Genomic DNA, 27,364 nt, shown 5'->3' on the forward strand with positions numbered 1-27,364 from the left:
GGAGATTCAGAGGTCAATGAAGACAATCAAAGAATCCAGTGGTTTTCTTTGAACATTTCTCCCTTTTCCCTTATCTCCAGCCTTCCACAAGTCGAAAGCGGCCTCTTGAAGGGGAAGCAGAGGATTCTGACACCACAAAGCGCCCGACTGTGTGCACTGCTGTCTCATGAACACTAGCTGAACATGGAAGAAATGTACCTTCTTGAACCTTGCTGACATTTTCTTTAAATCTGTTTTTTTTTAAATAACTTTTTTTTTTTAAATTTAGGTTATAATAGCTTACAACACTGTGAAATTTCATTTGTACATTATTTTTTGTTAGTCACCATATCAGTGCTCCCCTTTACCCTTTTGTGCCCACGCCCGCAGCCCCCTTCCCCCTGGTAACCACTGAACTGTTCTCTTTGTCCATGTGTTTGTTTATCTTCCCCATATGAGTGAAATCATACAGTATTTGTCTTTCTCTGTCTGGCTTATTTCGCTTAACATAAATACCCTCAAGGTCCATCCATGTTGTTGCGAATGGGATGACTTTGTCTTTTTTTGTGGCTGAGTAGTATTCCATTGTGTATATATACCACATCTTCTTTATCCAGTCATTGGTTGATGGGCACTTGGGTTGCTTCCACATCTTGGCTATTGTGACTAATGCTACAATGGACATAGGGGTGCCTAAGTCTCTGTGAATTGTTGATTTCAAGTTCTTTGGATAAATACCCAGTAGTGGGATAGCTGGGTCATATGGTATTTTTATTTTTAGTTTTTTTTTTCTGAGGAAGATCAGCCCTCAGCTAACATCTGCTCCCAATCCTCCTCTTTTTGCTGAGGAAGACTGGCCCTGAGCTCACATCTGTGCCCATCTTCTTCTACTTTATATGTGGGACGCCTACCACAGCATGGCTTGCCAAGTGGTGCCATGTCTGCACCCGGGATCTGAACCGGCAAACCCCGGGGTGCCAAAGCGAAATGTGTGCACTTACCTGCTGCGCCACCGGGCTGGCCCCTATTTTTAGTTTTTTGAGAAATCTCCATACTGTTTTCCATAGTGGCTGTACCGCTTTGCATTCCCACCAGCGGTGTATGAGGGTTCCCTTTTCTCCACAACCTCTCCAATGTTTGTTATTTTTTGTCTTGGTAATTATAGCCATTCTAATGGGTGTAAAGTGATATCTTAGTGTAGTTTTGATTTGTATTTCCCTGATGATTAGTGATGTTGGACATCTTTTCATGTGCCTATTGGCCATCTGTATATCTTCTTTGGAGATATGTCTGTTCATATCCTATGCCCATCTTTTGATCGGGTTGTTTGTTTTTTTGCTGTTGAGTTGTGTGAGTTCTTTATATATTATGGGGTTTAACCCCTTGTCAGATATATGATTTGCAAATATTTTCTTCTAGTTGGTGGGTTGTCTTTTTGTTTTGATCCTGGTTTCCCTTGCCTGGCAGAAGCTCTTTAGTCTGATGAAGTCCCACTTGTTTCCCTTGTCCAAGAAGACATGGTATTCCAAAAGATCCTGTTAAGACCAATGTCAAAGAGTGTACTGCCTATATTTTCTTCTAGAAATTTTATGGTTTCAGGTCTTACCTTCAAGTCTTTGATCCATTTTGAGTTCATTTTTATGTATGGTGAAGGATAATGGTCTACTTTCATTCTTTTGCATGTGGCTGTCCCGTTTTCCCAACACCATTTATTGGAGAGACTTTCTTTCTCCCTTGTATGTGCTTGTCACCTTTGTGGAAGATTTGCTGTCCCTGGATGTGTGGTTTTATTTCTGGGCTTTCAATTCTGTTTCATCGATCTGTGTGTCTGTTTTTGCACCAGTACCATACTGTTTTGATTACTGTAGCTTTGTAGTACATTTTGAAGTAAGGGATTATGATGCCTCCAGCTTTGTTCTTTTTTCTCAGGATTGCTTTATCTATTTGGGGTATTTTCTTGCTCCATATCAATTTAGGATTCTTTGTTCTATTTCTGTGAAGAATTGGGCTTCTGATTGGGATTGCATTGAATCTGTAGATTGCTTTGGGTAGCATGGACATTTTAACTATGTTTATTTTTCCAAACCATGTGCATGGAATATCTTTTCATTTCTTTATGTCATCATCATTTCTTTCAATAATGTCTTATAGTTGCCATTGTATAGGTCTTTTACCTTCTTGGTTAAATTTACTCCTAGATATTTTATTCTTTTTTGTTGCAATTATAAATGGGATTGTATTCTTGAGTTCTCTTTCTGCTAGTTCGTTATTAGACTATAGAAATGCAACTGATTTTTCTAAGTTGATTTTGTACCCTGCAACTTTACTGTAGTTGTCGATTATTTCTAATAGTTTTCTGATAGATTCTGTAGGGTTTTCTATATATGAAATCATGTTGTCTACAAACAGCGAGAGTTTCACTTCTTCATTGCCTATTTGGATTCCGTTTGTTCCTTTTTCTTGCCTAATTGCTCTGGCCAAAACCTCCAGTACAATGTTGAATAAGAGTGATGAGAGTGGACACCCTTGTCTTGTTCCTGTTCTCAGAGGGATGGCATTCAGTTTTTCTCCAATGAGTATGATGATGGCTGTGGGTTTGTCATATATGGCCTTTATTATGTTGAGATACTTTCTTCTATCCTGATTTTGTTAAGGGTTTTTATCATAAATGGATCTTGTCAAATGCTTTCTCTGCATCTATTGAGATGATCATGTGGTTTTTATTCCTCATTTTGTTAATGTGGTGTATCACATTGATTGATTTGTGGATGTTGAACCATCCCTGTGTCCCTGGTATAAATCCCACTTGATCATGATGTATAATCTTTTAGATGTATTGCTGTATTCGGGTTGCCAAAATTTTGTTGAGGATTTTTGTATCTATGTTCATCGGCGATATTGGCCTGTAGTTTTCCTTCTTTGTTTGTCCTTGTCTGGCTTTGGTATCAGGGTGATGCTGGCCTCATAGAATGTTAGGATGTATTCCATCTTCCCTAATGTTTTGAAATAGTTTGAGAAGGGTAGGTATTAAATCTTCTTTGAATCTTTGGTAGAATTCTCCAGGGGAAGCCATCTGGTCCTGGAGTTTTATCTTTTGGGAGGTTTTTTTGTTTTTTTTTTTGAGGAAGATTAGCCTTGAGCTAACATCTGCCACCAATCTTCCTCTTTTTTCTAAGGAAGACTGGCCTTGAGCTGGCCCTGAGCTAACATCCATGCCCATCTTCCTCTACTTTATATGTGAGAGGCCTGCCACAGCATGGCTTGACAAGCATTGTGTAGGTCTGCACCTGGGATCTGAACTGGTGAACCCTGGGCCACCAAAGCCGAACATGTGAACTTAACTGACTGCTGTGCCTTGGGCTGGCCCTGGGAGGTTTGTGATTACTGTTTCAATCTCTTTACTTGTGATTGGTCTATTCAGATTATCTATTTCTTGATTCAGCTTTAGGAGGTTGTAAGATTCTAGGAATTTATCCATTTCTTTTAGATTGTCCAATTTGTTGGCATATAACTTTTCATAGTATTCTTTATAATCTTTTGTATTTCTGTGTATCTGTTGTAATTTCTTCTCTTTCCTTTCTATTTATTTTTTTTTGAGGAAATTAGCCTTGAGCTAACATCTGCTGCCAATCCTCCCTTTTTGCGGAGGAATACTGGCCCTGAGCTAACATCCATGCCCGTCTTCCTGTACTTTATATGTGGGACACCTACCACACACAGCACAGCTTGCCAAGCCGTGCCATGTCTTTACCAGGATCTGAACTGGCGAACCCTGGGCCGCTGAAGCAGAATGTGCAAACTTAACCGCTGTGCCACTGGGCCGGCTCCTCTAATTTTATTTATTTGAGCTTTCTCTCTTTTACTTTTTGTGAATCTGGCTAAGGGTTTGTCAGTTTTGTTTATTGTCCCAAAGAACCAGCTCTTTGTTTCATTGATCCTTTCTACTGTCTTTTGTTTCAATTGCATTTATTTCTGCTCTGATTTTTATTATTTCCCTCCTTGTGCTAACTTTGGGCTTTGTTTTTCTTTAACTCTGTTTTTTATAGTTTGTATTTTAATTATGGGAACAGTTGCTTTTCCATCATCATCGATACACTGTTCAAAACCTATTGGAACCTGGGCTTTATGCTTCTGCTTGATGACCAACTCTTTGTTTGCATGCCTTTTGTGTGTGTGTATCTGAAGTTGTTGTGTGCCTTTCATCTGGCGGTCTGTCCTGGCCGTAAGCAGGCAGGTGTTTCAGGATGTATCCCTGGTCTCAGCCTGGGGAGCTGCGTACAAATTCTAAAGGCCCCTTAGAAAGTTGCAGGGAAAGGGGCCCAGCAAGGTTGGGGTGGAGTTGGTAGAGACTGGCTGGCTGCCAAAGTCCTCATGAGATAGTAGCTGCTTATACCACAGGCCAGTGTTAAATTCTCACCTTCATAAAGATACAAGTCCACAGTCCCTGAAACCGTGGGGCCAGATAAGTTGTAAAATTCCAAGTTTTCCTGATTTTAGGAAGACGACATGGCACATCGACTGTACTATGTGTAGCACCCTGCAGAATCCTATAACCAAACAATTGAATATTTCTGTAGCAAATATTCACGGTAAAAAGGAGAGAGAAGACTATAAGTAGCTTCAAGTCAGTTCAGTGAGTTATGATGACTCTCAGGCTTCAGAGCTGTTTGGATTTTGGAAATGCAAATAAGGCATGTGGGCATGTCAGGTTGACCCAACAATGATCAAGGAGGCCCTGTGTAAAGCCCCTCTCTTGGTTGGTCTTGTCTAGTCCTCACAGTGATTCTATGGGTTGGGTCCTGCAACCACCCTTATGTTATAGGTGAGGAACCCAGGCTGAAGGAGTGACTTGTCCAATGTCACATAGCTAGTAAGTAGTAGAGCTGGGACCCAACCCAGGTCTTTCTGACTCTAAAACTAACGTTCCTCATCTCCTCAGTCTCGTATTCAATAAGACTCAGGGATGTTGACTCACACAGACAAAACTCACAAGAAGTTGATGTCTAAATCTTGAATGCCAGTGTGTTCAATGATTATGAATGGGTACAGCCCCATGATCTGTGCAAGTTGGAACACCTTGGTGGCAAGGAACAGAGGTCCATTCAAAGTACTTCATGGAAAAGGGGATTTGTTTCAAGGTTACAGATGGCTGGGCCTGGGAGCCATCAGGAACCCAGGAATTTCTAACGGCTGGCCTTTTGTCTTTCTGACCCATTGATTTTGCTTCTCTTGTAACTTTTTTCAGATGCCACTGGTCAGCCAGCCAGGGCAGGATCAGGGGCACACAGCTGTTGCCCCAGGCAATGGGGGTGATGGTTGGTAATTTCCATACGAAGGGTGTGCAAGCATTCTGAGGCTTGGCTGGCCTGGTGGGGGTGGGGGTGGGGGTAGATGGTGATTTAGGTGGTTTGTATATTTATGGGAATGAGGCTTAGATTGCCAAGTTAGATGGATTTTAGCTCATTTGAATATTTAATGTGAAGGCTGTGGTTTCTTAGGGCGTTTTTCCTTCTTGGGGCAGGGTCACCCAGCCCTTCTCTGTTTCCAGAGCACTGTGTACGAGCTCCCTCTGATTATACTTACCAGAGTAGGCTGAATAATGGCGCCCAAAGCTATCCTCCTTCTAATTCTCAGAATTTATGAATATGTTCCTTTACATGGCAAAAGAGACTTTGCAGATGTGATTAAGTTACGGATCTTGGGATGGGAAGATTATCCTGTCTTATCCAGCCCAATGTCATCACAATATTCTTTTTAAGAGGGACACAGGAGGAGTCAGAGTCAGAAGAGAAGGAGTGATATGCGTTGCAAATGGAGGAAAGGGCCACAAGCCAAGGAATGTAGGCAGCCACTAGAAGCTGAAAAAAAGCAAGGCAATGGATTTTCCTCTTGGAGCCTCCTGAAGGAACCAGTTCCTTACACCTTGACTTCAGCCAAGTGAAACTGATTTCAGACCTCTGACCTAGAAAACTGTAAGAGAATACATTCGTGTTGTTGTAAGCCACCCAATTTGCGGTAATTTGTTACAGCAGCCATAGGAAATTAATACACTCACCAATGGGGAGACACCAGCTGCTGACTTGGGGCTGCCCAGCATCTACTTCCTCTTCCTAATTTCACTCCAATTTTCTTTCGGGGGGATCTTTTTCCCTATCCTATGAAGTCATGGTGGGAGGGGGAGATGGTAAAGTTAAGTGTCTGCCTGCCCCCCATTATGGAAGCTGAAGGGGTCCCTGGAGGCTCCTTCCCTGACAGAGCTCCTCCCATTGTCCACCCAGCTGGAGGTGGGCAGAGGATTTTGCAACATGAGCAAATGGTGGTGGGCTGGCAACAGTGGTGGTAGGAGCAGTACTGTGCTAAGCTGCGCTCTCTGCACTTCCTGACTTTGGCTTTGGGCAAGTTACTTCAAACTGTTGAGCTTTTATTTCCTTATATGTAAACTGGGTGCAATAAGAGTACTAACCTCACATGGTGTTTGTGAGGTCCATCCATCAATGCTGGCTTCTATTCTTAAAGGTAGGAGGGCCATGTAAGTGGCCAGTGGGAGCCACTTGATCAAGTTCTTGATCAAGGAAGTAACATCATCTCTTCACCTTTTTGGGAGGCACACAAGATGGGAGGATAACCTAGATGCCTTTGGCAAAGCAGATTTGGGAAATGCTGAGGCTGGGGTGGGTGGTGGGAGCAGAGGTGGAGGGGCATTTCCCAAGGGCTAAAGTAACCGCCATTCCCTTCTGAAGAACAGGCATGTTGCCCCACGGCCGACCTGCCACATGCCTAGATGACGGTGCTGTGGACAGCTCTTAGTTTTGCCAGTCCTGCACCTGATGCCTCTTGTGGTAATTGCATTCCTATTTTTCTGGGGGAGGCATGCCTCCTTCCACTTGCCCGCACCCCATCTCCTTCTTGAGGGGCTGATCTCACCCCTTTCCTAGAGGGGCTCCATATAGCCAGGTCTGGCCAATCTTGCTCTGATTGGCTCAGGCAGGGGCATGTGACCCAAAAGGGTGCAATGAAAGTCAACCCTGGGACTTCGGCTGGAACTATTGGGAAACAGCTCCTGCTTTCCCCGTGGCATGTGAGCTAGGAGCTGCCGGGGACACTGGAGAGAACTGCATGAGAGTGAAGTCATCACAGGGGGAAGCAGTGCAGAGAGATTCAAGGAAGACTGAGGTTATTGTTTGAGCACCTGGATCTAGCTGTGCCTGAAGTGAGGTACCACCCCAGGACTTTTAAATGTGTTCCCGTTTTTGTTATACTCTGAGTTGGTTTTTTGGTCACTTGTATCTGGAAAAGGCCAGACTATTTACCATTTACAAACTCCAAGAGACCCCTGCAGACTCCTTTTTCTAGTAGGGAGAACATTCTCTGCTGCTGTTTTCCTGCCAACTTTAGGGTTTTCAGAGAGGTTTGGGGCAGAGAATGGAAAGCGAAGATGTGGGAAGTAACAGTACCTCCAGCCAGAAGGTTGTATGAACCCCTCCCAGCTAATTATACCACAGGGTTTGGGAACAGAGTACTCTCAGTAAACTTTTAGGAGTCTTGGAAGGATAGGGCAGGAATTAAACCAGCAAAGCTTGGAGAGCTTGGTGCGTGCCAGGTACTGTGCTCAGGGATGTACACCCATCGTCTGAAAACTAGCCTCAACCCTGTGAGGCACTACTACCGCTCTCCCCTTCGCAGATTTAGAAATCAAGGCTCTCTGGTTCGGACAAGTGGCCTGGTCAACGTTTCCCAGTTTGCAAGAGGTGGAGGTGAGACTTGAACCGAGATTTCCCTTCTCGAGAGCCCTTGGTTTGGTTACGTTAAAACTACTCAAGAGGTCTGGTCACCCGATGACCACTTGTAAGTACTAGGCGGCAGTTTTGACACTTTAGCTGGATTATCTCACTGAGTCCTCCCAACATGCTTTAGTTGTCGGACCTTCCTGATTAAGGACAAACAGGCCCCTGGAGACCTGACCTTAATCACGCAAAGGCTCTCGGAGATGCGAGACTCAAACTCAGGTTCTCCATTGAGTTTGGCTCTCCCAGGGACATGGGCATTCACTGTGCCACTTACGTTCGCGCACGCGCTTGCACACCTCCAGGACGGGGATCTCATCACTTCAGCGGCGTCGTTCCCCCGGCACTTCTTGGGGGTACTTCCCTCCTCGCCGAGTCCTGAGCCCCAAGTCCGGCGTCGCGGGTGAAGCAAAAGGGGCAGTGGCAGGAAGGGGCGGAGGCGCCTGGCCCAGGGTCGTCTGCAGTGCGGCAGGCGGCGGCGCCGAGCCCTGAACTGCGAGCGCTCGGGTCAGGCCGGACGGGTGCGGAGGGGGTGGGCGCGACGCCGGGAACAGCGGCCGGCTCCGAAGGATGCGAGGCGGGGCGCGCGGGGAGGGGGCGCGGCGAGTGCGCGCGTGCGCGGTTGGGGAGATCCGCGGCGGCGCGCGGGGAGCGGGCGCGGCGAGTGCGCGCGTGCGCGGTTGGGGGTGGAGTGGGTTGCCGCGGCGGCGCGCGGCACGGCGGGAACATGGCGCGCGGGGTCGGCGCGCGCGCCTAGCTGGCGGGACCGTTAGCTCGAGGCGGACGCGGCCCGGGCCCCGCCGGGATGGAGCAGTTGCCGCCGCCGGCGCTCGAGCCAACCCCGGGGCCGACCCCGGCACGGAGCCGCAGGCGGCGGGAGCCCGAGTCGCCGCCGGCGCCGGCGCCGGTGAGTGCGTGAGGGGCGCGGGCCGGGAGACTTTCTTTGTGAAACTCTGTCGGTGCGAGCCGGGCAGGGCCTCAGCGGCTGACGAGCGCCCGCGAGGCGGAATCCGTCCCCCGGGCCGGGTTCGAGCCCCGCCTCGCCCCGCTTGGCGGCAGGACCAGCTCTGCTGCCTGCCCGCCTCAGTTTTCTGCGGGTTTCTGTGCGCGCGCGCGCGGGGGTGCGGTATACAGTCGGCGCCTAATGCCGCGGCCCCTCCCCCTCGCCTTCCACCCCACCGGGAGGCGGCTGCCGCCTACCGGGGTCCCGCGGGAGAGGTAGACTGCAGCCGCTGGGAGACAGGTGTCGGCGCAGCCCGGGGAGGCTCAGGTGCAGACAGCCCCAGGTGGAATCTCAGGGAGTGAGCTGTCCGTCCCCGGGAGGAAACAAGTCTGTCGGTGGCTCAGCACCGTGATTTTGGGATGCTTTACATCCACCCCAGCTTCGTAGTTTGTTTGGGGGTATCGGTCAGGGTGAAGGATGCTGAGCGAAATGGACTTCGGAGGTGTGCCCTCGCCGGGTGGGATGGGATGGGATGGGATGGCCTTGAGCATTGGGCTCCCAAAACAGCCAGGGCATAGGAATAATCTGGAGCGCTTGAAATAGATACAGGCGTCCCAACTCACCCCAGGCCCACGGATTCAGGCTCTCCAAGGCGTAGGAGCAGGTTTTGAATTTGAACAAGCTCCCAAGTTGTTGTGATGCAGGCACATTGACAGGCACTGTTTTAGAGTGAGCTTCCTGCAGCGGGGACCTGTTGTGTTTATAGCTCACCATGGCATCCTGATAGCAGGCACAGTGCTTGGCACATGGTAGATGGTCAGAAAATATTTGCAGGAAGACTAAATGACTTAGGGAGTTTCCAAAACAGGAGTTCTTGAGACACTTTCAGGAGCTTTTTGAGATTATCTTTGTTAGATTTACTGTGTAATGTGATTTTTCTCAGGTCCCAACTTAACTTTCGTGACTGTTCATAATGCCGTGTCTTCAGTATGTTCTAGGCAAAAGCGGAGTATACATTGGTTAGTATAAACCATCCACTCCGTATGCCCTAGCTAGGTTAAAATTAATTCTGAAACAAAATGCAGAATAAAAAAAATGTATGTTTCTTTCTCTTCATCATTTGGGGATGCTAGGCTTATAGGATTTTGTTCCTTTGAGGCAGGTAAATATTTACATTTTCATCAAAGCAAATCTGAATTACTGTTTATTCAGAAAAGTTGGCAATTTGCTTAAACCTCTGAGTATTTGTAGTCTTTGTGTGACATTTTGAAATTGAGATTTATGTTTAGTTCAGAGTCGATGCTAAAATAGAATTGTTTGGAAGTTATTTGATATTTCAGGGCCTTTTTTTGGAATTTCAATAGTGTTTTTTTGTTCTTCACTGGATGAAATATGAATGTGTAAGAAGCCCAGACTAGGAGTTGAGGTTGCATCTGAAGAAGAAAAATGGAAAAATTAGGTGCTTTATTCTCTGTGTCATTTTTGTAGTTTATGTGGATGTCTTTTTTTTCTTTTTTGCATGTGTTGGTATTATTATGATATGATTTTCCCTTTGTTCTGTTGATATGATTAAATATATTGATTTTCAAGTGTTAAACCAACTTGGCACTTCTTTTTTTTTCAAATTTTTAAAATTTTTTTAAAGATTGACACCTCAGCTAACATCTGTTGCCAATCTTCTTTTTCTGGGGATATCTTTCTTTAAATCGAAATATAATTGACATTAGTTTTAGGCGTATGACATAATGATTCGATATTTGTGTATATTGCAAACATCCATCACCATACATATGATTTTTTTCCTTGTGATGAGAACTTTTGAGATCTACTCTTTAGCAACTTTCAAATATCCCAATACAGTATTATTAACTATAGTCACCATGCTGTACATTACATTCCTGTGGCTCTTTTTTTGTGTCTTTTAAAAAAAAACAAGTTTTTTGAGATATAATTTGCCTACCATAAAATTAACCTCTTCAGTGTACAATTTCGTGGTTGTAGTATATTCGCTATTTGCCCAACATCACCAATATCTACTTTTAGAGCATTTTCATCACCCTACAGAGAAATCTCGTGCCCATCAGCATTTTTTATTAGATTGTATCCCAGCCCCAGGCGTAACTAACCTACTTTCTGTCTCCATGAATTTAGTTATTCTGGACATTTTTCATAATGTAATCTTACAACATGTAGCCTGGCTTCCTTCACTTAGCACCATGTTTTTGAGGTTCATCCATGTTGTAGCGTGTATCAGTACTTTATTCCTTTTTTTACCGAATAATATTCTATTGAATGGATATACCACATTTTGTTTGTCCACTCATCCATTGATAGACATGTGGATTTTTTCCACTTTTTTGGTTATTATGAATAATACTGCTATGAACATTAGTGTACAAGTTTTAGCATGGTCATGTGTTTTCATTTCTCTTGGGCATATCTCGATTGCTGGGTTATATGGTAACTCTATTTTAACCTTTTGAGGAGTTGACAGACTTTCCTAAGGCACTGCACCTTTTACATTCCTACCAGCAATGAATGAAGGTTCTAGTTTCTCTGCATCCTCACCAGTCCTTGTGGTTGTCTGTCTTTTTAACTTCAGCCATCCTAATAGGTATAAAATAGTATCTTGTTGCGATTTTGATTTGCATTTCCTTGATGAGTAATGATGTTGGACATTTTTTTGTGTGCTTATTACCTATTTGTTTATCTTCTTTGGAGAAATGTCTTTTCAAATCCTTTGTCCATTTTTTGGGGGTCCATTTTTTAATTGGGTTATTTATCTTTTTATTATTGAGGTGTTTCTTAAATATTCTGGATAGTAAACCTTAATCGGATATGTGATTTGCAAGTATTTTCTCCCATTCTCTAGATTGTCTTTTCACTTTTTTGGGTAATATCTCTTATTGTAAAAGAAGTTTTAATTGTGATGAGGTCCAATTTATCTATTTTTTCTTTTGTTGCTCGTGCTTTTGGTGTTGTATCTAAGAATCCATTGCCAAATCTATGGTCGTGAAGATTTACTCCTATGCTTTCTTCAAAGAGTTTTATGTTTTTAGCCCTTATATTTAGGTTGTTGATCCATTTTGAGTTAATTTTTGCGTAAGGTGTAAGGTAGTGGTCCTAGTTCATTCTTTGGCATGTGGTGATCCAATTTTCCAGCACTATGTATTGAAAAGACTGTTCTTATCTCATTGGTTGGTCTTTGTACCCTTATTGAAAATCGACTATGAGTTAGGTTTTATTTCTGGACTCTCAGTTTTATTCTAGTGTCTGTCTTTATGCCAGTACTACACTATTTGATGACAGTAGCTTTGTAATAGGTTTTGAAATTAAATGTAAGTCCTGTAACTTTGTTCTTCTTTTTCAAGACTGTTTGGCTTTTCTGGGTCCGTTACATATGGGTTTTAGGGTGAGCTTATCAATTTCTGCTGAAGAGTAGCTGGGACTTTTACAGGGATTGTGTTTCGTCTGTCCTTTTAGTAATGTTTTGTAGTTTTCAGTTCCAAGTCTTCCACTTCTTTCAAAAATTTATTCCTAAGTATTCTATTTGATGGTGTTGTACGTGCAACTGTTTCTAAAATTTTGTTTCATATTGTCATTGTTCATCACTATTTCATTGCTAGTGCACAGAAGAAATGTAATTGAGTTTTGGATATATGTTTTAATTTCATCATTTAGAGGTAGTCTGTTCCAATTTTCTGTTTCAAATGTTCCGCCCAAAATAGTGAGGAAGAATGGTCTTTGAAAGCTCAAGTATGGATGCAGATCTAGGTTCCTATCTCAAAGTTTTGGCTCTGCTACTTACTAGTTACGTGATTTTGACAGATTTTAGCTGTTGTACATCTCAGTGTTCTCATATATTTAATGGGCAGTATTGTTAAAGAAAAGAGAATATAAGTAGGTATTTAGAACAATGCCTTGTATGTCGTAAGGAATTGATATATTTCTTGTTTATCTTCTTCTGTTAATTAATTACATTTAAAAACAAGCCAAAAAACAAAAAACAAACAAAAACACCAAACCAAAACAAAAATAACTAAAAAAACCCCCAAACCCCCAAACAAACAAACCTAAAACCACAGACCAAAAAAAAAAAAAAAAAAAAACCACAAAGAAAAAACCACAAACGAAAACCTCAAACCTCTTCCGGTCCCCATCTCTTTTTTGTGACCCAAGAAATCCCTGTGAGTGCTTGAGGAACATCGACAGACAACGTCTCGCATACCACACAGTTGTATTGTAAAAGCTGCTGAATCTAGGCTGCCCTATAGGCTATTCGACCACGTATTTCTAAGTATTATTAAAAACAATAAAAGTGTAACGCAAAGCTATTTGTTTTTACCCCATAGTTATTAATGTGCTGTTCTTACACTACTTATTTCTCCTAAAAGCAGAAGCAATATCTTTTCATTAAATTTTGATGATTATAATTCTATTTCTTTTAAATGATTGCTGTTTTTTAAAAACTCTGTTAGAGGGGCTGGCCCCGTGGCCGAGTGGTTGAGTTCGCGCGCTCCGCTGCAGGCGGCCCAGTGTTTCGTGGGTTCAAATCCTGGGCGTGGACATGGCACTGCTCATCAAACCACACTGAGGCAGCGTCCCACATGCCACAACTAGAAGGACCCACAACGAAGAATATACAACTATGTACCGGGGGGCTTTGGGAAGAAAAAGGAAAAAAATAAAATCTTTAAGGAAAAAAAACAAAAACAAAAACAAAACTCTGTTAGAGACGAAGCCTCATGTGTGAACTTAAACTTAATAATACTTTTACTTTGGTGTCTATTTTGGTAGCCAGAGTAGGTCACTATTTTGTATAGGAAGAAACCAGAGACACAATATAATCCAAATATGATGCTTGGAACACATCATATTCGTTGAATGTGTATTTACTATGAACCAAAGAAAATAATTGTTCACGCTGTAAATATTATTTTAACAATAACAACTTACTGCCAAAATCACAAGTATAATTAAATTTGTAACCCACAAACCCGCAGTTGATAACTCACAGGCGTTTCTATAAGAAAATTTTAAATCGAAGTTGATCTTTATCTAAAAACTCTTTTATTATTACAAAAACTGCACATGTGCATCGTATAAAACTATAAAATATAAGATGAGCAAAATTACCCCCCATAGCATTACCAAATGTAGTGATTATGACTTAATACTTTAATACTTATCTTTGTGGAAATTTATCTGTGCGTCTTTCTATCTAACAGTATTTACACACACACACAAATGTATATAGATATTTAACTAAAATAAGGTAGAACTGCATAAATTGTCTTTAATTTTTATTGTGTTTTATAGTAAACTTAATTTAGGTAAAACTTACATACACTAAAATTTACGATTTTAAGTGTGTAGTTCTATGAATTCTGACAAGTATATGTAGTTGTATAATCACCAGCACAGTATGTAGAAGTAACAGAAGACTGTTTCTTTTTATTACTGAGTATTACTCCTTTGTTTGTGTCCTGCAATTTGTTATCTGTTCACCAGTTTTTGGTGATTGTGAACAGAACTACTATGAACATTCACACACAAGTTTTTGTGTTTTTCATACACGCACCCATACATACATATATATAAGAATGAGATTACTGGTTTGTATGGTGAACATATACAGAAACTGTTTTGAAACCTACTTTTTTTTCCAATCAACAATCCAATCTCCACTTTCCATTTAAGTAAATTTTCCTCTTATTAAATGCTCAGACAATAATCAGATTTTTTCCAGTCTATCCAAAAATGTTCTTTAAAGCTGTTCTGTCAAAATCAGTATTGAATCCAGGATCGTGCCTTAATTAATGTTGCTTAAGTCTGTTTTAATCTAGCATGATCCCTTTTTTCATGACACTGATTCATTGAAGAGATCAAACCAGTTGTCCTGCAGCATGTCCTATCATCTAGATTTGTCTGGTAGCTTCCGTGTGGTGTCATTTATCTTGTTCCTCTATTTCCTATAAACTAGAAGCTGTATAAAAAGACTTCGTGGGTATGAGTTAAATATTTTTGGCTACATTATATCATTGGTAATGTCTACTTAATGTTGTAATATAAGGCTTGTTTTATCATTAGTATTTTCTTGCTGTTGAGAAAGGGAAAACAGTGGTAATGTCCTTCTATTCTTTAAGTAGTGATCAGAGACTAGTCCCTTTTGCTAGAGATCAAAAGTAGTATTGGGAGATTGAAAAGACGATAACACTAACTAGAGAGTAGAACAGAAAAAGGGGGAAGTAGGTGTCATTGTATGGCTCCATTTACCCTCACTGTGACCACTACCAAAAACTCCCTTTTCATCTTATGGTTATAGTTACTTCTAGGAGAAGATACTTCAGTCTGAAAAACATGCATTATTTTAAATTATTAATAGTGTAAAGTTAACTTGCAATAATCTGAAATGTGATTTGTTGAGATTCTAGATGACAAATAATTGATGATTTGTAATGAGTATGTGATACTATTTTGTGGAGGAAAGAATAGGATTGCTAAGAAATAGCAAGCGGTCTGAGTACCACAGCAAACCTGACTTTGTGTTGTGGTTTTGCAAGGAAAAGAAAGGTTAGCTCTGACTGTTAAATCAGGGAAAGCATGTTATTGTATGTGGTTTCTTATTCCATGATTATATATTTGGCATTTCCATGCTATCACTGGCTAAGTTTGCCACGGTGGAAGTTAAAAAATTGCCATAGTAGTGTTTCAACTTACTGTGGACTTAGTTCAGAAAATGGTAGGAAAAATTTTTTATCGGTATTCTTTGCACTTGCAGAATTGCATAAAGAATATCACTTTGATGAAGATGAAAATTACTGAGATTGTTATTGTCCTCTAATGTCAATCATCATAAAAAGAAAATCAAATTAACCTTGATAGTTGTATTTTGCCAAATCATGCATATAGAAAGCCATTAGTGCTCATTTTTAGATTATAGACACAAGAAAAAATAGTTTATGAAGATGAGGAGGGGAAAATAATGGTGGAATAGATTAAAAGAAACAGATGTATTGGAAAAGAATCAACCAAATAAGCAGAAAGCAGAAGAAAGTGAAGATGGGAGGAGAGAAGAGGGTAATGTTTAGATTTAAAAGACAAACGTTCTAAAAGATATTATTGGGTTCTCTGTATACCTGGGCCTTTTCTTTTTCTTTTTTCTTTTTTTTTTTTGACTGAGCTCTGCAGCATCAAGTAAAGCTGGAATGGATTCAGTTCTTTGGGGCTGAAGGTATATTTCTTGGTTATTTTGTTTTAGCAGTTGGACTGGGCAGTTTAAGGAATGTAGTTCTGAAATAAGAATAAGTCTAATCTTGACATCCCATGTTCATGGACCAAAAGACTTAACATTGTTAAGATGACAGTACTCCCCCAATTGATGTACAGATTAAGTGCAATCTCTATCAAAATCTCATCTGCCTTGTTAGCAGAAATCAACAAGCTGATCCTAAAATCCATATTGAAATGCAGGGTGCTCAGAATACTTTACTTCCCAATTTCAAAATCTGCTTTAAAGCTACAATAATCAAGACAGTGTGGTACTGGCATAAGAATAACATAGATCAATGAAACTGAGAGTCCAGAAATAAACCGTCACATTTATGGTCAGTTGGTTCTCACCAATGGTGCAAAGACCATTCAGTGAGAGAAAGAATGGTCTTGACAAATGGTGCCAGACAACTGGATATCCACATGCAAAAGGATGAATTTGGATCCCTGCCTCACACCATACACAAAAATTAACTCAGAATGCATCAAAGACCTAAATGTAAGAGCAAAAACAATAAAACTCTTATCAGGAAACACAGGAGTAAATCTTTGTGACCTTGAGTTAGGCAATGATTTCTTAAATATGATACCAAAAACACAAGTAACAAAAGAAAAAGATAAATTGGACTTCATCAAAATTAAAAAGTTTTGTGTGTCAAAGAACAGCATCAAAAAAATGAAAAGAAATCCCATATAATGGAGGAAAATATTTGCAAATCACACATCTAAAAAGAGACTTGTATGGAGAATATATAAAGAACTCTTATAACTCAATGATAAAAAGACAACCCAATTAAAAAAATGGACAAAGTATTTGAATAGACATTTTTCAAAGAATATATGCAAATGGCCAATAAGCACATGAAAAGGTATGCAACATCATTAGTCATCAGAGTAATGTAAATCAAAACCACAGTGAGATACCACTTCATACCTACCAGGATAGCTAGAGTAAAAAAGACAGTGACAAGTCTTGGTGAGGGTGTGGAAAAATTGGAGCCCTCATGCATTGCTGGTGGGAGTGTAAAGTAGTGCAGCCATTTTGGAAAACAGTTTGGCAGTTCTTTGGACTGCTAAGCATAAAGCTGCCATATGGCCCAGTAATTCTACTCTTAGGATATATACCCAAGAGAAATGAAAGTATTTGTCCACAAAAACACTTGTAAATGAATGTTCATAGTAGCATTTCATAATAGCCCAAAAGTGGAAACAACCCATAAGTGCATCAAGTAACTGTTGAGTGGATAAACAAAATGTGGTATAGTCATACAATGGAATATTATTCAGCCATAAAAAAAGAAGTACTAAAACATAATACAACATAGATGAACCTTGGAAACGTTATTCTGGGTGAAAGAAACCAGTCACAAAACATCACATATTGTATGATTCCACTTATGTGAAATATTTAGCATAGGCAAATCCATAGAGACAGAAAGTGAATTAGTACTTGCCAGGCACTTGGGGAGGCAGAGTGGAGAATGACTGCTAATGGGTGTGGGACTTCTTTTTGGGATGATGGAAATATTAAAATTAATTTGTGGTGATAGTTACAAAACTCTGAATAAATCAAAACCACTGAACTGTCTACTTTAAATGGATGAATTTTATGGTATGTGGCACGTATCTCATTAAACATATAAAAAAGAAAGTCAACTAGAAAATAAAAAGAATATCTAATTTTTTAAAATGCCATTAAAGATATTCTCCTAAAGTCTTTATTTGCCCCTCTCCCATTTTTGTTTTTGCTAGTACATAGTAATATGAGGAGGATTATACCTGTCATATAAGATTATCCTGTCATCTGAGGCTGAGTCCAATAATAAACCTTTATGTTCTCTCATTACTTTTATTTGATAATTATTAACATTTTGCCAATAATTGGATATACTTTGAGAAATAGTTAAGATGTTTAGAATGTCTTTAATTTTCTAAAATAAAATGTGTTCACTAAGCATTTATGTAGAGAACACCTGAAATTAAGATGGATGAGAAAGTTTCTGTGAATTAAAAAAATGTCATGTGAACATATTAAGATGTCTGAACTTTTTTTGGAATAGTCAGGTCTGTAAGTGACAACAATTTTTAATGCAAGCATGTTATCCTTCATGTGCTTATGAGATTACTGTGCCAAATTGTAGAACAGAGGGAACTGTCGCCACTGTAAGACTTTGCCCATGACCTGTCCTCTACTAGGAGCTTAGTTCCTGATATTTCATTAGTGCAATTTGGTATTGAGGAGTGTATATTTAATAAGGCTAAGCACTTAGGTTGGGATAGTACCTTTTATTTTGGAGTTAACTGGTCACAATCTGGGTATATTTTCATTCCCTTCTCAGGAATTTGCATGTTACCAATATGATTTTGGAATTCAGGCACCGTTATTGGACATTTGGCCTTGTGTGTAGTTTCTTGTCATTGGGAAAAGTATATTACAATGGATTGCACAATTTCCTGAAAGAGTATTAAAAACACTGCCACAATTGCTTTTGTTCTGTACATAATGTTTTCGTATTGACTGCTGTCTTGGATCCTTATGGTTTTAGCTTATACAGAAACATGATTTTTGAAAGTTGCTCCACTGTCAAGCAGTGTTCTTCTTCAATTCATTACTTCCTAATCTCCACAAAGATTGTGGAAACCTTTCATAAAAATTGTTCAGGAAATTGGCCATAAATTCCAAATATATTTTATAAAAAATAAAATTTTCATTAGGCGTGTTTGGAAGAACTGTGTAAATTATAGAGTACTTGTGTGGAAGCAGTGTTCCTTCTATAAGTATAGTCTGTTGGTTTCAGATTAATATCACTAACCTGTTGTGTTTACTATGTGTCAGGCACTGTTCTAAATCCTTTATATATATTAACTCATTTAATCCTCACAACTACCGTATGAGGTAGGTACTATTGTTATTCTTGTTTTACACATGAGGAAACTGAGGTCCATTGAGGTTATTAAATAACTTGCTCAAGATCACACAGCTTGGAAGCCGAGTTGCCCTGGATTCTAGTTTAGCAGTCTAGATCTGGAGTCTATGTTCTTAACCATTGCACTAGACTATCTTTGATTTGAATGATCGTTACGCAAACAGTGATCAATTATAACTATCTTTTGCTATTGAATGTTAAACTTATTGCAGGAAAGCAATACAGGCAGTTCCTCTGGATATCTTGTTAAAATGTAGTTTTTATTGTGCACTGTATGGTTATGCTGCCACAGTATTCTGGAATTTGAGTTTCTATAATGATGATAGAGCAGAGAGACGAGTATTTGATGCTAAGTTTGTATCAAAAGATAAAATTAACTAAAATGTAAGCAGTTTAATTTTTTAAGTATTTAAAGTTACAAAACTGTTGTTAAACTAATACTTAATGTAGTACCTGCCATAAATGTTTCTTGAATGAATGATGGGACTTAAACCAGATAATGAAGAAAGATAGTAAAGATAATAAAGGAGTGATTTTAATTTCATGTACATCTCTGAAATAAAAAGAATTATAAAATAAAGAAAAGCACTGCTTGTATCTTCCTTATTTATTTATTTAAAGGTTTTTTTTTTTAAAGATTGGCACCTGAGCTAACATCTGTTGCCGATCTTCTTCTTCTTCTGCTTCTTCTTCTTCTCCTCCTCCCCCTCCTCCTCCCCCTTCTCCCTCCCCCTCCTCCTCCCTTTCTCTCTCTCTCCCCCCCCCCTTCCCTCCCCACAAAGCCCCCCAGTACATAGTTGCATATTCTACTTGCAGATCTTTCTGGTTGTGCTATGTGGGACGCCGCCTCAGCATGGCTTGCTGAGCGGTGCCATGTCCATGCCCAGAATCTGAACTAATGAAACCCTGTGCCACCGAAGTGGAGCGCACAAACCCAACCACTCAGCTATGGGGCTGGCCCTACCTTGTTTATTGATAAAGGTGTATCAGTCTTTACAGTGAAAATTAAAAGTTGTTAACTAAAGACAAAGCATATTGATACTGTAAGTCGTTTGTTGATTGAGAATTTTAGTCCAAGGCCAGGTATGTGAAATAAATGTATAATTATAATTTCTTGAGAAAAGTTTTTGTTGTTGAAAAACAGTGGATTCCAGAAATTTATTCTTCATTTGCGTATTCTTCATTTGAATTTCCTGTGAGGCTAAAATATAGGTATTTACTTAATAAATATTAATTTTTGAGCTTATTTCTTATTCTTAAAGAGAATTGAAATAGCTGAATATCTGGAGATATTTTATCCTATTTTTTTATTTGCTTATTTATTTTTTATTGAGGTATTGGTTTGTAACATTATATAAACTTCAGGTATACGTCGTACTTCGATTTTTGTGTAGACTACATCATGTTCATCACCCAAGGACTAATTACCATCTGGCACTGTACACACGTGCCCTTTTACTCCTTTCACCCTTCCGCCTCCTCCCTTCCCCTCTGCTAGCCACTAATCTAATCTGTATATCTATGTGTTCTTTTGTCCTTGTTTTTGTTTTTTATCTTTCGCATGTGAGTGAAATAATGATACTTGGCTTTCTCTAGAATTTGGCTTTCTCTGTCTGATGTTTTTCGCTTAGCATAATACCCTCAAGGTCCCTCCATATTGTTGCAAATGGCAAGATTTTATCTTTTTTTATGGCTGAATAGTATCCCACTGTGTATATGTGTGTGTGTATATATATATATCACATCTTCTTTATCCATTCATCCATTGATGGGTGCTTAGATTGTTTCCAAGTCTTGGCTATCATGAATAATTCTACAATGAACATAGCAGTGCATATATCTTTTCGAATTAGTGTTATCATGTTCTTTGGATAAATACCTGGAAGTGGAATAGCTGGATCCTATGGTAGTTGTACTCTTAATTTTTTTTTTTTTTTACTGAGGAATGTTTGCCCCAAGCTAACGTCTGTTGCCAGTCTTCCTCATCTTTTTGTATGTGAGTTGCAGCCACAGCATGGCCACTAACAGATGAGTGGTGTAGGTCCGTACCTGGGAACTGAACCCTGGGTGGCTGAAGCTGAGTGTGCCAAACTTAACCACTAGGCCACTGGGGCTGACCCTATTCTTAAGTTTTTGAGGAATCTCCATGCTGTTTTTTATAGTGGCTATGCCTATTTACATTCCTACCAGCAGTGTATGAAGGTTCCCTTTTCTCCAGATCCTCTCCAACACTTCTTATTTCTTATCTTTTTGTTTATTAAGATTATGATAGTTAACAACCTTGTGAAATTACAGTTGTACATTATTATTAGTCGTGTTGTAGGTACAACACTTCACCCTTAGTGCCCTCCCCCACCCCCCCCCCCCCGTTCCCCTGGTAATCACCAATCAGTTCTCTTTGTCTATATGTTAGCTACCACCTATGAGTGGAGTCATACAGAGTTCGTCTTTCTCTCTCTGGCTTATTTCACTCAACATAATACCCTCAAGGTCTGTCCATGTTGTTGTGAATGGGACGACTTTGTCCTTTTTTATGGCTGAGTGGTATTCCATTGTATATACATACCATATCTTCTTTATCCAGTCATCAGTTGCTGGGCACTTAGGTTGGTTCCATGACTTGGCTATTGTGAATAATGCTGCAATGAACATAGGGGTGCATGGGACTTTTGGAATTGCTGCTTTCAGGTTCTTAGGATAGATACCCAGTAGTGGGATGGCTGGGTCATAGGTATTTCTATTCTTAACTTTTTGAGGAATCTCCATACTGTTTTCCATAGTGGCTGTACCAGTTTGCATTCCCACCAACAGTGTATGAGGGTTCCTTTTTCTCCACAGCCTCTCCAACATTTGTCATTCTTGGTTTTGGATATTTTTGCCATTCTAACAGGTGTAAGGTGATATCTTAGTATAGTTTTGATTTGCATTTCCCTGATCATCAGCGAGGATGAGCATCTTTTCATGTGTCTATTGGCCATCGGTATATCTTCTTTGGAGAAATGTCTGTTCATGTCCCCTGCCCATTTTTTGATTGGGTTGTTTGATTTTTTGTTGTTGAGCTGTGTGAGTTCTTTATATATTATGGAGATTAACCCTTTGTTGGATAAATAACGTGTAAATATTTTTTCCCAATTAGTTGGCTATTTTTTTGTTTCAATCCTGTTTTCCCTTGCCTTGAGGAAGCTCTTTAGTCTGATGAAGTCCCGTTTGTTTATTTTTTCTATTGTTTCCCTCGTCTGAGGGGTTATGCTGTCCGAAAAGATTCTTTTGAAACTGATGTCAAAGAGTGTACTGCCTATATTCTATTCTAGAAGACTTATTGTTTCAGGCCTAATCTTTAGGTCTTTGATCCATTTTTTATTTCTTTTTAATAGTAGCCATTCTGACAGATGTGAGGTGATATATCATTATGGTTTTGATTTACATTTCCCTAATAGTTAGTGACCTTGAACATCTTTTCATGTGCCTGTTGGCCACCTGTATATCTTCTTTGGAAAAATGTTCAGACCCTTGGCCCATTATTTAATTGAGTTTTGCTGTTGATGTTGTTGAGTTGTATGAATTCTTTATGTATTTTGGTTATTAACCCCTTATCAAATATATGATTTACCAATATCTTCTCCCACTTGTTAGGTTGTCATTTCATTTTGTTGAGGGTTTACTTTGCAGAAGCTTTTTAGTTTGATGTAGTCTCATTTGTTTATTTTTTCTTTTGTTTCCTTTGCCTGGGGAGACATGATATTAAAAAAGATACTGCTAAGACCAATGTCGAAGAGAGTACTGCCTATGTTTTCTTCTAGGAGTTTTATGGTTTCAGATCTTATGTTCAAGTCTTTAATCTATTTTGAGTTAATTTTTGTGTATGGTGCATGATAATGGTCTACTTTTATTTTTTGCATGTGGCTGTGCAGTTTTCCCAACAGCATTTATTGAAGAGACTTTCCTTTGTCCATTGTATGTTTTTGGCTTCTTCGTCAAAAATTAGCTGTTCAGAGATGTGTGGGTTTATTTCTGGGCTCTCAATTCTGTTCCATTGATCTGTGTGTCTGTTTTTGTGTCAGTATCACACTGTTTTGATTACTACAGCTTTGTAGTATAATTTGACTCCAAGGAGTGTGATACCTCCAGCTTCTTTTTTCTCAGGATTATTTTGGCTATTTGTGGTCTTTTGTTGTTTGTACTCTATGTTTGAAGTCATGTCTATTTGTGAACTCAAAGCTATTTAGAGAAGAACTTTAAATTAAAGTTCTTTTTATTCTTTGTGAGGTGGGTTGTAAACAGGTTAGCAGATATAGAGAAATACGATTACTTTTCTACTTTACAGTACATTTTTATTTCTAGTTGAACTTAGAAGTGTAGAATGAATTCATGTGTTTACTAGTTAAAGTTTTTTCAAATGTGCTTGGTTTCCCACTATTGTCAAAGCTTTTGATTGATTTTATAGAGGGAGTTAAAGTGAATTTGTATCAATTTGGTTCAAAAAATTAAAAAAATTTTTTTTCTTGTGTAGTGTTTTATTCCTTTTTGTACATAGTGACTTCAGATGCAGCAGTATTTTAACACTGAGTTTTTGTAATCCTGAACCCTTAATCATGACACTAAAAACACTATCATTGTGTTTAACAATACTGCAAGAAAGTAAAAAGTACTTTTATTTAATTTCCATTTATATGAAGTTTGTGTGTAAGACATGTATTTGTTATTAAGGATCAGAAACTCTTTTTAATTTTATATTCTCGCTCCAGGATATTTTTGAGCTTCAGTCAATAGAAATAGTAATTTTAAAAATAAGTTATACATATGTTTACCATGAATTAACTTCCTTCTGATTTTTGAGTGGGACGGTAGTGAAGGTAGTAGTTTTTATTTTGCAGTGTGGAGGATGATTTGATTGCCTGATTTTCTGCCATTTTATCCTATATTGTTTAGGGCACCAGAAGTGTGTTGCCAGTTTTGATGTTCTCAGCAGAGAGTCTTGAAAAATCACTCCATGTGTGAGAAAATGATTTTACATATAGCTACAAATCCAGATAGGAACTTTAAAAAGCATGAAGCTAGTTGTGTGCAACAAGTGTTGCTTTTCAAAGGCTGCCTTAAATTTAGAGAGTAGGGGGCTGGCCCAGTGGAATAGTAGTTAAGTTTGCATGCTCTGCTTTGGTGGCCAGGGTTCATCAGTGTGGATTCTGGGTGCAGACCTGTTCGCCACTTATGAAGCCATTCTGTGGCAGGCATTCCCCATATAAAGTAGAGGAAGATGGGCACGAATGTTAGCTCAGAGCCAATCTTCCTCAGCAAAAAGAGGAGGGTTGGCAGCAAATGTTAGGCCAGGGCTAATCTCCCTCAAAAAAAAAAATTTTAGAGAGTTGTGTATCATGGCATTGTAGCATATGTAGTGGTCAAAGGCATGGGATCCACACCTTGCTGTCCCATCTATAAAGTAAGAATACTACCGTTACATCCTTCACAGGGTTGTTGTGAGGATTAAATTAATTAACACATGTATACTATTTAAAACAGTTCTGGACATGTAGTAAGTGCTAAATAAAGTGTGGTTGTTTTTGTTGTTATTATTATTACTCTTCCAGAGTATTGGGAGATGATTGTGTTGGATACAGACTGACGCCCTTGATTTTGATCCCCTGCTCAAAGTTGTAGATTATTGAACAGATAGTTATGGGACCTTAGAACAGAAAGTATTTTGCTGGTTAAGTTATCTCTTAGCTCCACATCTATGTGTTTATTCTGCTTTCTGATCCTGGGGGCTGCAACTCTGCAAGCCTCCTTTCTGCGTTGCCAACTGCTCCCTGTTTGGCTGGCAGATAGGGGGCAGTAAAGGGCTGGAGGAGGAGGGAGGGACTTGCTCTTCCTTTGCTTTCTGTGGCCTTCCTCTCTGCTGTTCCTGTGAATGCCACCCTAACAACACTTCTTCATTCCTTCAGCAGCAGTACCTTCCTGTAGCAGTTGCTGGATCCAGTTGGCAGTTTTTCAGCACTGGAGGACCAGTTTAATCAAGCTTCCTTCAGATACCACTAGTGCCAGGCAGCTAGCACCCCTCTTCAGAGGTCTGATCCCAGACCTGTGAGGCCTCTCCTCAGAAATCAGAGACACCAGCACCTGCTGAGCAGTGCCTTCTCCTCAGAAGTCTGAGTTTAAGTTCCCTGGACCCCTCCTCTAAGCTTCTGTTAGCCTAGTGTTGGGCATGGTAGCTACTTTCTGCAGTTGCTGTCTGTATGATTCCTTAGAGGTCTCTTTTTTCCCCTTCAGCTCTTTACCTAAAAACTTCATACTCAGTTAACAAATCTTATATTAAGTTCTATCTGTTCAAATAACGGGTATGGGTCCTGTAGAGGCCATAAGGACTAGTAGCCAACAGGGATGTGCTTAAGAATTTGTTGCCACTTTTTTTGTTTTTAGGTAATTCTAAGATGACACAGTGTATCTTGACTTTCCCAAATAATTTTATAAAGTATCCCTTGAGAATCTTATGGAAAACATGAATCTTGTAGATTTACCGTTAATAAAGTTGTTGAATTAGACAATCATAGAGTTGATAGAAACCTGCAAGAAGTCTGTACCAAAATACAAGACCCTATTTTTTTTATTTAGTCTTAATGAATAATACTATTTCTTGGATGAAGACATGAGACCTTTCACAAATATGAGATGGATAGATAATACACTGAAAGAATTAGGATTCAAAGAGACATTGATATACTAGAACAGTAAGATAAAGATAATTCTATAATCTTGAGGGGAGGGACCATGTCTATTTTCTTTTCTTTTTTTATGTCCAATCCTTAGTAAATGCTTGGCACAGAGTATGTGCACAATAATTGAATATATTGATAAATCAAGGCAAAATTAATCAATTATAAGTGAGGTTCTGCGTTTAGGTTCAAATACATATGAACAGACCTTACATATGAGTATTTGTGGGAAAAAGTTTTGGGTTATCTGTAAGCTCAACATAAACTGACTATATTCAGTCACTAAGAAGCTAATGAATGCAGTCTTAGTATTTATTAATGAACATATGTAGTGTTATAGTCTTAGAAAGCTGCTGTTGCTTCTCCTCCATTCTGAGTTTGAGTCCAGTTTTAAGAATCATATTTTTAGAGGAACATATTAGTTAACTAGAGAGCATCCTAAAAGTGATTAGGTCACGTGATGAACATTTGAGGGAATTTAGAGAGGAAACATCATTTCCTACTCCTCACCTAAAGATTTACTGGTCCACTGGGAATGGTTGAAGTGACAAATTTGTGATAACTTCTTAGAGGATGTGCTAAGAAAACACCTCACAGTGAGGGAAGGGAAAGGAAGAACTAGGCATAATTTTTTTTCAGCCCCTGAGCAGTTCCTGAGTAGGCCGTTAGCAGGGTCTCAGTTCTGGGAAGGCATAAGCTGGCTTGGGTGTACATGGTCCTTAATTAAGGACTTGCTGGATTGCTGCTTTTCAGCCCTTACAAGTTACTGAGGGCACTTGGGCTTTTAAATGGGGATGTGATGGGAGAGCTACAGCTTATCAAATAGAAATGAGCAGGCACACTAACTTGTCTAACCAGCCCCTCTATAATGTACTCATTAATTCTCCTCTCCCCTGCTTTGCTCTTTCTCCCAAGTGAAAAGGACATGTTGCAAGGATAGAAGTTCAGCACACAACAGTCCTAAGCCACAGGAGCATACCAGAGATGTGGGAGTTGTGTACAATCTCTGAAGGTAGAACCTGCTGGCCTACAGCAGGGCGCAAAACTCAGACCAATGGGTGGAAGTGTTAGGGAGGCAGGTTTAGGCTAATGAGAAAAGAAACCTTTCTGGACAGCAAATAATAGGAAGTTGTATTTTCTGCTGTGGGCTTGGATTGTAGGTGTTCTGTGCTGTACTCTGAGGGCATATTTTTACAATAGGGATCAAATGGGCAATGGTAAAGATGCTGTCAGTTTCCTTTTTTGCAATATTGAGATGCTTAACTTGGTGTCTCATCTGATTGAAGGACCATCCTGCTGACCTACAGAACAGGTTGAGGGGGTACCCTTGAGGTCAAAAGTGGTATTTTCTGAAAAAACATTTGTCCGTTTCAGCCCTAGAACAAATGATAATCTCAAAGTTCTGCAATATAAAGACCGGCTAAGAAGATTTTGGCTTGAAAAATTTCTAAGCAGACATCTGCATTAACTGTAGACCAAAATCTCACAAATGTTTCAATGGACTTTTAGTTCTGTGTATCATAACTTCCCTTTGAACTTTCCAGGTAAGAGTGTTGTAAAATGTTCCCTTAAATAACCAATAAATAGACCAAGATTATTGAGGTTTTGAATATAAACCTATTACATTTTGAAAGATGTCTGGCAAAAACAATAGAATAGTTGCTATTAAGACATTATTTCTGGTAACAATTAGATAGGAGAATTGATTAACCAGCATAACCCTTTCTTCTCTGTAGCAAGGAGAATTCTACC

At 39.7% G+C, this 27,364-nt stretch overlaps 2 protein-coding genes and 1 long non-coding RNA gene across 18 annotated transcripts in view; 2 read left to right on the plus strand and 1 right to left on the minus strand.

Moving 5' to 3' along the window:
• Nucleotides 1–511, plus strand: part of CHEK2 (checkpoint kinase 2) — a 44,399-nt gene extending 43,888 nt beyond the window's left edge. For all 14 annotated transcript variants that reach the window (XR_011420736.1, XR_011420737.1, XR_011420738.1 and 11 more), the window contains one exon: nt 81–511. Coding sequence is in view for 11 of the 14 variants with exons in the window: in XM_070219841.1 (XP_070075942.1) it covers nt 81–170 (90 nt within the window). In the remaining 3 variants the exon portion in view is untranslated. The remainder of the gene's footprint in view (nt 1–80) is intronic.
• LOC102149738 (uncharacterized) overlaps nt 1–8,433 on the minus strand; it is a 28,279-nt gene extending 19,846 nt beyond the window's left edge. The window contains exon 1 of one of the 2 annotated variants that reach the window (XR_011420740.1): nt 8,041–8,433. This is a non-coding gene — a long non-coding RNA (uncharacterized lncRNA). The remainder of the gene's footprint in view (nt 1–8,040) is intronic. The other variant, XR_290689.4, reaches the window with a different exon arrangement.
• An 18-nt stretch (nt 8,434–8,451) lies between these two features.
• Nucleotides 8,452–27,364, plus strand: part of TTC28 (tetratricopeptide repeat domain 28) — a 596,893-nt gene continuing 577,980 nt past the window's right edge. For both annotated transcript variants that reach the window (XM_023648122.2, XM_023648123.2), the window contains exon 1: nt 8,452–8,670. In XM_023648122.2, coding sequence (XP_023503890.1) covers nt 8,569–8,670 — 102 coding nt within the window. In that variant the 5' untranslated portion in view covers nt 8,452–8,568. The remainder of the gene's footprint in view (nt 8,671–27,364) is intronic.

Source organism: Equus caballus, chromosome 8 (genome assembly GCF_041296265.1).
Source record: "Equus caballus isolate H_3958 breed thoroughbred chromosome 8, TB-T2T, whole genome shotgun sequence".
In the NCBI taxonomy this organism is placed as follows: domain Eukaryota; kingdom Metazoa; phylum Chordata; class Mammalia; order Perissodactyla; family Equidae; genus Equus; species Equus caballus.